The 13918-nt window shown below is 36.7% G+C and overlaps 1 protein-coding gene across 1 annotated transcript in view; it reads left to right on the plus strand.

Annotated features, from left to right (window-relative positions):
* Positions 1–13918, plus strand: part of LOC104495772 (von Willebrand factor A domain-containing protein 8-like) — a 49433-nt gene that overhangs the window by 13211 nt on the left and 22304 nt on the right. The window contains exons 3-7 of the mRNA XM_010138787.1: positions 1514–1681; positions 3688–3852; positions 4257–4306; positions 4635–4743; positions 7622–7726. Coding sequence (XP_010137089.1) covers positions 1514–1681; positions 3688–3852; positions 4257–4306; positions 4635–4743; positions 7622–7726 — 597 coding nt within the window. The remainder of the gene's footprint in view (positions 1–1513; positions 1682–3687; positions 3853–4256; positions 4307–4634; positions 4744–7621; positions 7727–13918) is intronic.

The raw sequence follows: 13918 nt of genomic DNA on the forward strand, positions 1-13918 counted from the left end.
CTTTCCCTTTTGGTTTGTAATCATATACATATAGAATATAGTTGTGTGGCTTTATTATACATATTAAAGTTTGTTTCAGCTATCCGAGCAGACTGAGGTGTGAATTTCTTCCTTTCCCTATTAAATCCCTTCCTGCCTCTATCAGGACAGAGGGATTCCGTTAAGGTAAATCGAGGAGTGGGTACCTCGGCCCCTCGACCCTTAACATGCTTATACTGTTGTCCTTTATAATTCTGCTTTCATATGTAACTTTTTTTTTTCTTGTTATTTTTATATTCTGGTACTTCTTCATTATTCTTTCTCATATACTCCTTTTTTCTCTGTCCCAATTTTTGGCATCTATTTTATTCATCAGAGATTACCATCTAGCGTTATATGACAGGTTCTTCTGTAGGAGTTTATAGGACTCATGCTGGGAAGAGATTTCATTTGTTCTCCCTTTGCAACTGTGCTTGTGTCTAAAATTGTGTTAAAACATAATAGGAATGTCAAGAAAGACTCTTCGGTGCCTGTAAGTGTTGCCTGTGCCTAAACCTGCCCCATTATATTGGGATTAAACTTCTGCAAATTGGAAGTAGACAAGAATGTATTGAATTTCAGAGTCTTTTACTGGACAGTAATTGTGAGTATTAGATATGAAGTGTAGTTAATTTACTTGAGTGAGTCATTGACTGCAAAAAAGTTGCACAAAATTACCAGCACCAAAGTTTAGTTTTACATTTTTGGCTCCATATTATGCACTTAAATAAACAGCCAGATATAACCAACTAATAAAGTGAAATATAGAAAAGAAATAACTTTCTATCCCAAAGGCTCCAAAGGATTATCAAATTTATGGCTACTTTTTTATTCTGGTTTTGTAGACGTTCAGTCATGGAATGTAATTCTAGATCTCTTTAATTTTATCACATTTTTTATTGTCTGTGTTATAGCACTATTTTGATTTTACCATCCATGTTTGGTTTCAATAGACTTACGTTCTAGTCAGAATAAAGCGATGTACCTAGGGCAAATTACACTGAATTACAGAGCAATCCAAAGGAATACATGACTTTTTTCCTCAATATTTTAATGTAATTATTAACATGGAAAACAACCTTGGTTGTCTGTTTTCTGTATAAACAGCTGACTCAGAATTGTTAGATGGTGTTAAAATACCTGAAAATAGGAAGTATGATGCAACTTCAAAAGGAACGGGTGCCACGTGTTAATATGTGTTGTGTATACACTAAAATATTTGTAAGAATTTACATTTTATTCTGTTGGTACAAAAAACTGGAACTAATTTCTGTCAGCCCCTGTAATAGTTAGGAGATAAGAGTCCGGCTCATGAATGTGTAGCACTGTTAAGGCATTCAGCTGTCACTCTTCCTGATCACTACTGATGTGAATCTTACTGATTCTTACAGAAATAAATACTATTTTGGGAAGCACCTGGAGGTTCTTTTTCAGCAGGTTTTAATGAGATAATAATGTTGATTTGTTTAGTTAGTTTTTTGTTTTGTTTTCAAAGTGTGCAGTTCGTGCGGCTACTGAGGGCAGAATCCTTGTGCTGGAAGGTTTGGAGAAGGCTGAGCGGAATGTCCTGCCGGTGTTAAACAATTTGCTGGAGAATAGGGAAATGCAGCTTGAAGACGGTCGTTTTCTCATGTCTGCAGAGCGTTATGACAAACTTCTGCAGGTATGGAAAGGCTGTTCGGATTTTCCTTCCCAACACTGCCCCCTCCCCTCCCCCCTGCCCCGTCTTTGGTAGTGCTGAAATACCATGATGAAGGGGAGAGTACTTACGAGACAAATGGGGGAAGCCTCACCAAAGTTTCCATGATGTTATTTGTTTTTTCTGGGATGTTACAAAAGATGAAATAGGCAGGGCAAAAGCTACGCAAGAAGTCAAACTACTACTCTCCACAGCAAAAAACAGTTTTCAGCTTTATTTTGGTCTGTCCATATGGAAAAGTTTTTTTAACTTTTTTGTGTTAGTCTGTTTTGTATGAAGCCTTTATGTCTTTAAAATGTGAAAACCACTATGTGAGAGTAACTAAAATATACTTGCGAAAAGAGGTTTAAGTTGAAATTGTTCCCATGAAGTTCAGGTAGTGCTTGAACATTGCAGGAGCCTTGTTACTAAGCTTTTAAAATGTTAGGATACCAAAAAAAATGCAGTTAAGATGAGCGACACTGTATTCATCAGTGCTGTCTTGCTTTTAGTTTACAAAAGTACATGTAAATCTAAATTATAGGAAATAGAGAAATTTTCTTTTGGTAGGAAAGGGAGTTTTAGTGTCTGCTGCCACCGCTACTTTAGCCATTTTTCTTTTTTTGAGGCATTGAGTCCTACTGCCTAAATCTGAGAGGATACTTTTCAGGCTTTTGGGGACCTCAAAAAATTTCATTAGGCAGTTTTTAGTAGTAGTTTGCTTCTTACTTCCATGTACTGTAGTTTCCAACCACATGCCTGTCAGTCTCTCGCAACAGCCTGACACCTGCTTGCTCATATTTCTGACTGTCATACGTAACTGTGGTTAGGTATCTAATTCCGGCCCATGTGGCACAGGAAGAAAATTTGCAGTAAGCCTTCCGTCACTGATCTCAGTTGTATGAAGTTGCCCAAAATCTGAAGTACTGTAGTGGATTTCTGAAAATACATCATTATTTCTTATGCCTCTCATCATGTCTAAGCTTCTGATCTGTGCCTTTTCAAAAAAACATTTTTATAATATATAATCAGTAGATGCAGGTGTTGGAAGCATTATTAGTATATTTTAAAAGTAAGCTTTAAAAATATATTTAAAGATTGAAAATGAGAACTCAGACAGGATTTGGTTGCAATTATGCAAAGCATCTTCCTCTTTTCTTTTTTCCTTTTCAACGCTTTTCTAATGATAAAATGTTTCAAAATGAGTGCCGCAGGCACATTGCTAATAGAATACGAATTAAATAAAGCTCTTGCTACAATAAATCTAATATTGTTGTTTTGTCGTTCGGGGAGTATTGTATTATATAAGCTAATGTTCTTTTTCTCTTCTCTTGTGTGAGTAATTACTGCACATCTAGGTCTGTAGCAAATATACTCAGGTATGGTTTCAAGGAAGGCTTAACTGTGATGTTAGAAGACTAAAGAGTGCATTTTTTCTATGCAGTGAATCTTTTACATGCCAACAAGTGAAATACAACATTTAATCTTCACATGAAGAGGACTAGTTCTGCATTATTGCTTATAATAAAGCAAAATTTGTAAATGAAACTTTTAAAAAGCAGGTTTTAGACTCCTTTACAGTTCTAAGAGGAGGAAAAAAGAGAAAGAAAAGCTTGCTCATGGTAATCTGCTTCTAATATTTTAAAATAAATACATTTTGTGGTCTGTTTAGCTTCCGTTCTTTGGTAAAACAGTTTGTAATGATAGCTTTTCAGCTTTGACTATCTGTGCGGTCGTAGGTCAAATTGCTACAGGCCTGAAGCTGCACCTAGTCAAGCATTCCATTGGCGTTCATTTTGGAAAAACTTGCTTTTACCGTCCACAAATTTGATTAGTTCTAGCCCCTTTGAATGAAACATGAGAACATTACCACATTTAGGTTGAAGGATCAGAGCTGCTAGTCAGTCTGCAGCTTAATCATCGTAAGTTTTTAATGATGTACTGATTGTTCTTTGTTTTTCTTTCTTGTTACTTTATTGTAATTCATTTAGGATCATACAAAATCAGAATTAGATGCATGGAAGATTGTTCGGGTTAGTGAAGATTTTCGAGTGATAGCATTGGGCCTGCCAGTGCCTAAATACTCTGGTAACCCTTTGGATCCACCCCTTCGCTCTCGATTTCAAGCTAGAGACATTTATCATCTGCCCTTTAAGGTAAGTATCCTAGCAGAAGAGTTGGATCATCTGTACTGAGTAGAGCTGATATTTTGACATTTTACTTACCTCGCCTCTGAAAAGAATCCTTGAGTAACAGATTTGTCTTCAAATGTATTTTTCATGCTGGCACCTAATAAATTCCTGAAAAGCAGGCTTAGAGTTGCCAAGGAATGCTGCAGCAGAAAAGTAACTTCCATAAAACAAAATAACCTTAAAAAAAAAAAAGTAATAATCTTTCTTCTTTTTTTTTTTAATTAAAATTAATTCTGTGTCAAGGAGTGAGTAGAATCTTCATGTCTAAATTAGTTGGAAAAGTAGAAAATGCCTCAATCATCATGAGCTGTGACCCACAGTATGATCCCAAAATTAGTTTACTCTGTGATTTTATGTTCTGTTTGCAGGACCATCTCCAGCTATTATATTCAATTGGATCAAACGTTTCCACAGAGAGGTAATTTTTTATAATTAAAAAAGAATTAAAATGGAATGCATGAAGAAAAACAATGTCTTTTCAGGATTCCTTGCTATTTTTGTATCTTCTATCACTGCATAGAGACCAGAACTGAAGTTTTTTAGTATGCGTGGGTGTATCCTCACACAGCTTTTCCTATGCAGCCTTCGTATAATGAATCCTTAATGCTTTAAAACTTCAATCACACCTGACTTATTTGCGCTCAGAAATAGTTTCAGCATCTTATACTGTGTTTAACTTTATAGACTTTATCATTTTAAATACAGATAGCATGTATAAAATTCTGTAATTACTTTTTCCTATGCAGAATTTCTCAGCTCCTGTCTTTTGCTACAACTCTCTGCTCTCAAGAATCTTCTACATTGGGACTTCCAGATTTTCCTTTAGACAGCTTATCGGCTGCAGTTCAGATTTTGGTATGTGCATACACATGTGCTGTGAAATACTATTTCTCAAAATTAGATCTGGATTATTTGTGCTGTTAGAAGAAGATTAACATGAACATTTAAAAAAATAAACCTGTAAAACCTAAGGATTGTTTGAGGAAGAAAACCCCAGTCAGATATCTCTGGATAATGCTTTAACCAACTATATAGCATAGTAGTGACGGACAAAGTATGGCATGACACAAGAATTGTGATGACATTAGATGTATCTTGGTGCTCAAAATAATGGTTTTTATTCTGCTAAATCATCTTAGCTGACTTCAGGGGTATCTACGGTTTACCTGATAACACTGAGGTAGTCAGTGGAGTGGAATAAAAATTACAACCTAGAAGTGCTTCTGATTTAATGATGTGCAAGTAAGTCAGGTTGATTGCATTACTAAGTCCCCTATTACTCTCCACTGACACCTAAAAGGACCCAAAACAACCATTCAAGTGTGGGTATAGAAGACACTTAAGTTGTGTGAGATGAAGGCTACATTAGGTCTTTGGATTGGCTGGTGCATTTAGAATAACCATAGGTATAAAGGGTACCTGAAGATGCTGGTTGTTCACACTTGAAGGTGCAGTACTTCATGACAGCCATAATCCAGAGGGAAATAGTACTCTATACTTGCTGGATTCGCATTGGCAGATCAGGCAGATCAGGACTAAAGCTGTGGCAGTCTTTCAGCTGTGCCTGACAGGTTTTTGTCCACTGGACTTTGTAATTACATGGTAAAAAGTCAAAGTAAAAGCAGAAGGTGCTTCCTGAAGGAAGTTAGGGAGAAATCTTTATAATAGAGAGGGGTTAGTTCTCTTTTGCACGTGGGAAGATCTTGTCAACCCAGGAGGGTAACACCAGGACAGCTTCTCAAACCCTCTGTCCAAGGTCTGTAGAAAGGACTCTTAGGGGTAATTCTCTGCTGTGTCTTCTGTGCAATTATTTTACTGATGGTACTGCTCAGTGGCAGATTGCTTCTATGTGTTTATTGGATTATATAGATTATAAACATACAAATTATTTGTGTTACTGTGGTGCTCAGTCCCCTCAGTTGTGCTGGATACGTACAGACATAATTTTTTTTATGTACTGCAGTAGCTGTTAAGTGATTAAAATTCAAATTCAGAGAAATGAAACAGTATTTGGAGGGCTTCAGGAAAGAAATACATGTTGGATTTTAAAATAAATGGCAACTTTTTATTCTTTGAGCCCTGTAGTTAAAAATTATTTTTAAATGAATGCCAGATGGCTTTCAGAGCAATGGAAAGAAAATGATCCCTAAGCTATTATCTAAACTATGGAAGGAAGGAAGCATTTTATTTTACATTAGGAATGTGAAGTGTTGTCGTTGTATGACAGTGTCTTTTTTAGGTAGACTAGAACTGTAGAACTGTTTCTTTTAGAATACGTTTTAATCCCTTGTTTTTTTAAGGCAGCTGATGTCAGTGGTTCTAGCTACAGCGTTTTTCTTTTCGTATGCTGGGTCACTGCTATGCTCTGCTTCTACCTTGGTTGATTTAACCACTTAAAAGTGTGGAGGGAATGCATTACAATGACTAGCTCCTTATCTTCTATCATGGATTCACATAGTCCCAAAATGTATTTCTTAGGTTGAAAACTCCTGCCTTCTGAAAGGGAGAATTTTTCATAGGGTGCTGTTCTGAAGAGGCTAATTTCATATACGCCATTGTAATTATTATTAATTTGAGATAATGTGGACAAATTATATGTTATGTCTTTATATATAGTCAGAGGGTTTTTAAAATGCAATAAAGGGCTCCCTGATCCTTTAAGCAGTACAATTACTACAGTGCCTTAAATGGTTTATTTTTACTGATCTTTTCTTAACACGGAACATTATAAATAGTATTACTGATTATAAGTATGAATTGAATTATGCATTTCATAAAATATGCATCTCCTGATTTCATTTTTAAGCAACTCTTCTTTCAGTTGGGTGCCTATGTAACTCCAAGTGTAAAACCAAAAATCAGTTAATTTTATTTAAATTACATTATTTACTTTTTACTTACTTTGAAGGCTTAAAGTAGTGCCAGTCCACTGACTGCTTTTCACTGGTTTTACACACAAATAGTCCTCAAAAATTTGTAAGTCTTTTTTAAAAACAAACAGTCAAGTATTACTTTACAGTTTTTAAAACACACTTTTCCAACGTGAAAGGCTTTATGCCTATGTGCATAAATGCGCTTCCATTTCTTTTTCTGTTAGTGTGGCAAAAAAATTGAATCTTTGTCTAGTTCAGGCAACAACTGACAAGAGTTAGTACTTACAACTAACAAGGAGATAGTAAAAAAAAATAAAGTTGTTTTCAATTTTGCATGGAAGGTTCAAGCATACTTAGTAGCTCATTTCAAAACAAAACAGCTTTGATCAAACTGTTCACAAATTTCTAGGAATTGATTTGTTGAGTAGAACCTGTACAATGTAATAGAATCAAAATTTGATACTAGAAATTGCTGCAAATACATGGGTCATTATCATATTAGAGATTTCATGTGATATTGATTCTTTTCTAGTAATATTATGAAGCTCAGTTACCTGTGGTGGGATTTGTCTCTCCTAACCTTAAATGTCTTTAGGTATCTGAGCCAGTCACTATAGCTTCCATTTATGCACAGGAAATAAGGTAATTTTTAGGACATAGTTCTTCTAATCTACTTTAGCCATTTATATTATAACGCATTGCGCTTGAGAAATGCCTGTTTTGACATTTGACTGAATACTGCATGAACTGGTCATTTGTATACTGCCCTAACAGCTTTATTTTAAGTGCTATATAGGGTTTTCAGGTTAATAACTGATGATTGAATGCGCAAATAATTTTGTTTTTGAAATTTGGATTAGAATTCCTTTCCTATGATGTCAGTTCAGCATATTATTGACCGGCTTTACCCCTATAATGTTTTCCTTGGAAAGGAAGGCAGGACTGCAGTCAAAGATACGTTAAAAGTAAGTATTGCACATATGTGTTATAATTCCAGGGAGTGATGGATTTTGACAGTAGTTTTCCTGACCAATGTTACTTCACTACTTCTGTTAAAAAAAGAAATCTTAAGTAAACTAAATGGCTGCATTATTGCTGATGCTCAAACAGTATTTTAAAAAGGCAAACTTCATAAGCTAGTAGATTTCTTTGTAGTGAAAAGTGTGAAACCTCTGTGTTCTGTAGTATATTTAGACCTCAGTTCAAGAGTGGTGGTTAATATGTTATAAGTGGTTAATGAACGCAGAAGTAGATACTTAAGGTAATCAAATGCTTTCAATATACCTCTGGCATTGGACTTTTAAGAGGATATACTAAAATGACAATAGGGACCACATACACAAAATACATTGAGTGTAGTATGATTATAGATTATATTAGCCTCTGGTTTTGGTCTGTTAGCTGTTGCTTGTTGTTGGTCAGATCTGTTTTGTTGGTTTGTGCTTGTTTCATAATAGCATATAAAGCCTATAATTATTCTGGGTTATTCCATTTATCCTTTTAAAACTTCATCACAGTACCAGCTTTCTTTTGTTTTTGAGTATGTTGAAAGAGTTATGTATGTTGTTGAAAATTAGTGTTCATGATCTAGAGCATCTTACCCAGGTCTTTCAGTCCTGAAAATTAGAAGTTATTTCATAGAATCATTGAATGGTTTAAGTTGAGATAGACCTTAAAGATCATCTGGTTCCAACTCCTCTGCCATGGGCAGGGACACCTCCCACTAGACCAAGTTGCTCAAAGCCCCTTTCAACCTGGCCTTGGACACTTCCAGGGAGGGGGCATCCTCAACTTTCCTGGGCAGCCTGAGCCTCACCACCCTCACAGAGAAGAATTTCTTCCTTACATCTAATCTAAATCTACCCTCTTTCAGTTTAAAGCCATTACACTTTGTCCTATGACTACAAGCCCTTTTAAACTTCAGCTTTCTTGTAGGCCTCCTTTAGGTACTGGAAGGCTGCAATAAGGTCTCCCAAGAGCCCTCTCCTCTCCGGGCTGAATAACCCCAACTCTCTCAGCTTTTATTCATAGGAAAGAGGCTCCAGCCCTCTGATCATCTTTGTGGCCCTCCTCTGGACCTGCTCCAAAAGGTTCATGTCCTTCTTCTGTCAGGGGCCCCAGAGTCGAGTGCAGTACTTCAAGTGAGGTCTCACCAGAATGGAATAGAGGGGGAGAATCACCTCCCTCGACCTGCTGGCTCTACTGCTCTCGAGGCAGCCCAGGATGAGATTAGCTTTCTGAGCATGCATTGCTGGCTCATACTTAGTTTTTCACCCACCAACATCCCTAAGTCTTTCTCTGCAGGGCTGGTCTCAGTCCATTCTTATTCCTATGCGCTTATTTAGAAATAACCAACTTTGTAGCTAGTGGATTTTTTTTTTTTCCTAAAACCAAGCCTATATGTCAGGGAAATGTTTGTAGCCCATCCTTGCTGACACCTCCCATACATGGCCTTTTTGCATTGGAGCTCAGTCCTGTATTCCCTGTTTAACCGGGCTGGTTTCCTATTCGTCTTCCTGAGTTTTGGGATGGGCAGTCCTTGCATTTGAAGGAGGTTGTCCTGAATGACCTGCAAGATTTCATGAACCTTCAAAGCTGCCTCTTATTGGATCCTACCTACCACTTCTCTGAATAAGCCGATCTGGCCTGAAATCCAGAACTTCTGGTCGATGATGCTTGCCTTCGTCACTCCCCCTCAGGATTCTGAACTCCCTTATTTCATGGTTGCTACAGCCAAGTCTGCTGTTCATTGCCACGTTCACTACCAGTTCCTCCTTGTTTGTGAATAGCAGGAGCTTTCTGCAGGAGCATCACACCTGCCTAGCCAGTGCAGTGCCTGTATTAAGTTGTTATTCCAGGCAGCCTCAGAAATGTAGATTGTTTGTGTCTTGCCGTGTTGCCTTTCCATCACATGTAAGAGTGATTGAAGTTGCCCATAAGAACCATGGTCTAGGTGGAAAAACAAACTTCTATCTCTTAGTAGATCAGTAACAGTCACTTCAGTTCTTATATGCCTTATTTTAAATCCTTTGTTTACATCTTTTTGTTTTCCCCTATCAGTTATATGGTGAATGTGTTTATCTTCAGTACCATCAGCGTCCTCATTTTTCCATTTCTTTAATTTTATATGTTTTGCATGCTTTTGTTTCCTGTGTAAGGCAGATTGATTTGACTAGTAAAATCTTCTTTCTCAATGATCGCCTGCTTTTAAGTACCTCCTTATTTGCATTTTGCTGTGTTAATTTTCTTTTTTTTTTAGTATACTCTTCATCACTACTTATGTGAATTTGTCCTGTTATGTCAACAAGTACATATAATCTTATTTGGAATTTTATTCTATTTGCACACAACAAATCTTGTTAAGCAATGAACCTTAAGAAATAGAGAAAATAACTGGTGGTACTGAACAACTTCTGTTTATAATGATATTATAGTAATAACAGTGCCAGATCTGTATTAAATATGGATAAGAAATTATGTTTTTTCCATTCCCTAAGAAATGTGAGGGAGAGGAGGCTAGAAGATGCAATTTGATTTCTTACTCTACTTTTCTGTAGATTTCCAAAGAGCATCCAGCTAATATTTGCCACTGAATGCTTCTCTCTGTAACACAATACAGTTCAGAAATACCAATCTTAATGGAGAAATGGAGAGTTGAAAAAATAGATACTTGAAGTACATTTGCAATTGATCAGTGATTCGTGTGTATTGAATCACTTCTTAATGTCAGCTAACATTTAAAGAAAATAAAAACTAATTTCATATAATAAAATGTAAAGTTTAGGCATGAGACTTGGAGACAGATATGGGAAAGTAGTAATCTAGCCGATAATGTTTCTTAATTTCAGTATGTCTTCACTTCCACGTTATCTTCAGCTTGGGTACATCCTTTCCTTATGTGCCTCCTTGCTCAAAGAGAGTCCACCAAGACCTAGGTATTCCTCATAATTCTTATTCTCATTAATGAATTAATTTGACACACTGACTTACACCTTTCCTATGAGTGAAAGTAGTTCACTACAGTGTTAGTCTTGGATGTGTAAAGATGCTTTGAAATGCTAATCTCTTGTTGAGTGGATCTAGTTGGAGTTAAAACCTGTCTTAGGCTTAACTCTGTCTATCAACCAACTTTTTCATTTGATACAAACGTAACTCAAATTAGGTGGCATCAAAAAAAGTGTATATGGATCGCACACTAATCCAGCATCAGCAGTGATCTTGAGAGATGCTTCTCGTACAGGGCATTTGTACAAGGATACAGTCTGCAGCATTCATTAACTTGCAACAGACAGAACAGAAGTGCCCAAATAAACTTGAGAATGATGTGCCTTTGTGTTCCCCTATTTGAAGTTTCTGCACTTTGAAAACTGTATCGCTTTCTATTCTCATTCTTAAAGAAGATATTAAACTTGGGAGATGGTTTGGAGTTGGTTTGAATTCTGGCCTTTCAAAGTATTGTCTACTTGCATGAAATATTGGCATACAAATTATTTTGACTGGCAGATGAACATTTGAAATATGACTGCAAAAATTAAGTAAAAAATTTATTTAAGTTTTTTCTTTAAAAGATGTAGATACACAGAAATCACTACTTTCAAGGAAAACAACCTCCAGTTAAACATTCCCAAACAATAAGCTTAAGTACAGCATTGAAGTTTTCTTTCCTGTATACCATTGATAGGCTTTTATAGAAGTGGTTGTCTTCATTTAGGGTGAGTTTAGTGGCTCATAAGAGACTCTCTGACTGTTCTATACTTATTTCTTCATTGTTACGTAAGCTTTTAGTGTTTTACTTCAGATTTGTCAGAAATTTGGGGTTTGCTTTTTTAATTCTCACATGACTTTTGAGTGCCTTTTTTCCCCAGTATTGGAAACGCCCACTGGTTTGGGTTTTTTTTGGTTTTTTGTTTTTTTTTTTTACCTTCTAATAAGAAGAATCTTCCCATCAGATTTTAGAAACAACATATAGATAAGATTTGTCTTAATAAATGAGCAAGTCACTTTCAGCCTACTATCCAAGTGTTTAACTTCACTGTAAGACCCTTCTACAATTTTTCTTAATTTTTTAAAAATTTTTTATTAATTCTGTGTTTACTGTCTTGATTTTATATCAAATAAAAGCTTGGTTGTTCCCTCTGACTAATTTCTGTATTTTTCGCACACCCACTTTGAACTTACCTGACCCCCTTCTCGAAAACTCTTTGCCTGTCTCAGAGCAGGGAATCTTAAGACTACATAGTCACTCTTCCGTAGAGAGTGAACTGAGACTTCAGAAAGCTGGAATCATCTTTCTTGTCTATACAATTCAGTTTGCTTCTAAGATATTTCTGTTGCAAATTTTGGTATAAGGAAGGATTTGTTTCTCTTTTATTCCCCTCTAAGTAATTTATAATCTTTGGGGGTTTGCATTAATGAATGCTCTTAAGTGCCAATACATAGTATTTTAGTAGTATCTGTCCTTCAGACTTTATCTCTCTTATCTTGCACTTACAGCTCATATTTTACTTCTTGTGAAATGGTTCATCCTTCTTGTTCCTCGAAAAATTCCCTTTCCAACGCGTGCAGAGAATCTTCACGAAAGATGAGTTGCCCTCAAATCCCTCTTTAGGATAGCTTAGCTGTCCTGTGGGTTTACCGTAGTGGTTATCTGCAGATACATCCCATTTAAGCTCTCTATTCCTTTGACCAGCTAGGTCACCAGTGTGTTCTTTGCAGTTTCCATGCAGAGACGTAACTGATCATTAGATACTTCCAAGTGGTCAGAATTCCTTTTCTTTCTTTTTTCTAATTTTTACAGTTTGCCTTTTCTCACATGTTTCTAGGCATGCAGAATGTGACCTGGTGATTATGGACTTCTGTTGCAGGGATCCTTCTGCGGACGGAGCCCGAGTCACAGATCGTATACCAATGTGGTTAGAAATCGTGCTCGTTTATTGTTTACAATACATCTCAATTTATAGACTCTTGTCCACCCGACTAGCTACATGGTGATTGGATAGCGTCTCTGTCACACAGACAGCACACATCTCTTAAGGCACTGTGGTTGGCTAAAAGGGGTTAGTCCACACACAGCTACTGTTTTGGTTAGAGTTAAGAAAACAAGACCAGTTAGAGATGATTTCCCACACGATAGTGTTGCAGCTGGGTTTCGGCTGCTAAGTTTCCCAGAGAGAGTAGCATATTTTCCACAGTTCTAATTCCTGCTAGAAAGATACACCAACAGACTTCCAAGCCACTTCCCCTCTTTTTGGTGGCTAGTCATTTTTTCTTTCCTCAATGAAACTGCCCACTTCTGGGTCTCCAAGTATCTCCCAAGCTTTCTGATACTGAATGTGCTTAACAGTTGTCCTTCCAAGCCACAATTTTTTTTTTCTTCGCAGCTATCAACTTGGACTTTGTGTAGAGAAACTTGCTTCTGGCTCAGGCAGAAGTATGTTTAATGTGTTGTACATCCATTTCATGCCACTCTCTAATTCCATACCTAGCTATTGTAATTCTTAATGGAAAACTGCATCAGGGAGGTCTGTCTTACTCTGAAAGCCAAAACCAGTTTTGTCTGCTGCTCCTGTCCAGGTCTAAGTGTGGTCATTTGTTTATTTACTGCATTATCCAGTTCAGCAGCAACTCTGCAACATCAATTACTTGTGATGAATTCAAATTGTCCAAGTTCAGTTAATTGTATAAATACAGTAGCCATCTGCACAGAGATACAGACCTCTTTCACTGTCCTAGTTTGGAGTCTAAAAGGCTAGCTGCAGAATCCTCGACAATATTATAAGAAAAAATGAAATGAACAAACCTCCCAAACCAACCCAAAAAACACCTTAGAAACTGTAGACTCCCAAGACCTTTGTGTACAATGTCTGCTGCTGCTGCTGTCTCTAAATCTTCCTTGTTTGATGCAGAGGCTGTGGGTGCAGATGATCTTGCTTGCTTATAGTTACTTTCTTTTGCTGATATCTGATTAAGGAATTTTAGTGTACAAGTATTTTGCATTTTTCTGTATGAGCAGCTTTGGCCTTATCTAAAACACCATTAACTTAGGAAGACTCTTACAATTTAGTAATGAACATAAGAGAGAGAACATTTGTAGTTCATTTCACAGAATCATAGTAGGAGCATTTCTAAGAATCAGAGTTTGAGATACTGCTCAGTAG

Source organism: Buceros rhinoceros, unplaced genomic scaffold (assembly GCF_000710305.1).
Source record: "Buceros rhinoceros silvestris isolate BGI_N320 unplaced genomic scaffold, ASM71030v1 scaffold3526, whole genome shotgun sequence".
Taxonomy (NCBI): Eukaryota; Metazoa; Chordata; class Aves; order Bucerotiformes; family Bucerotidae; genus Buceros; species Buceros rhinoceros.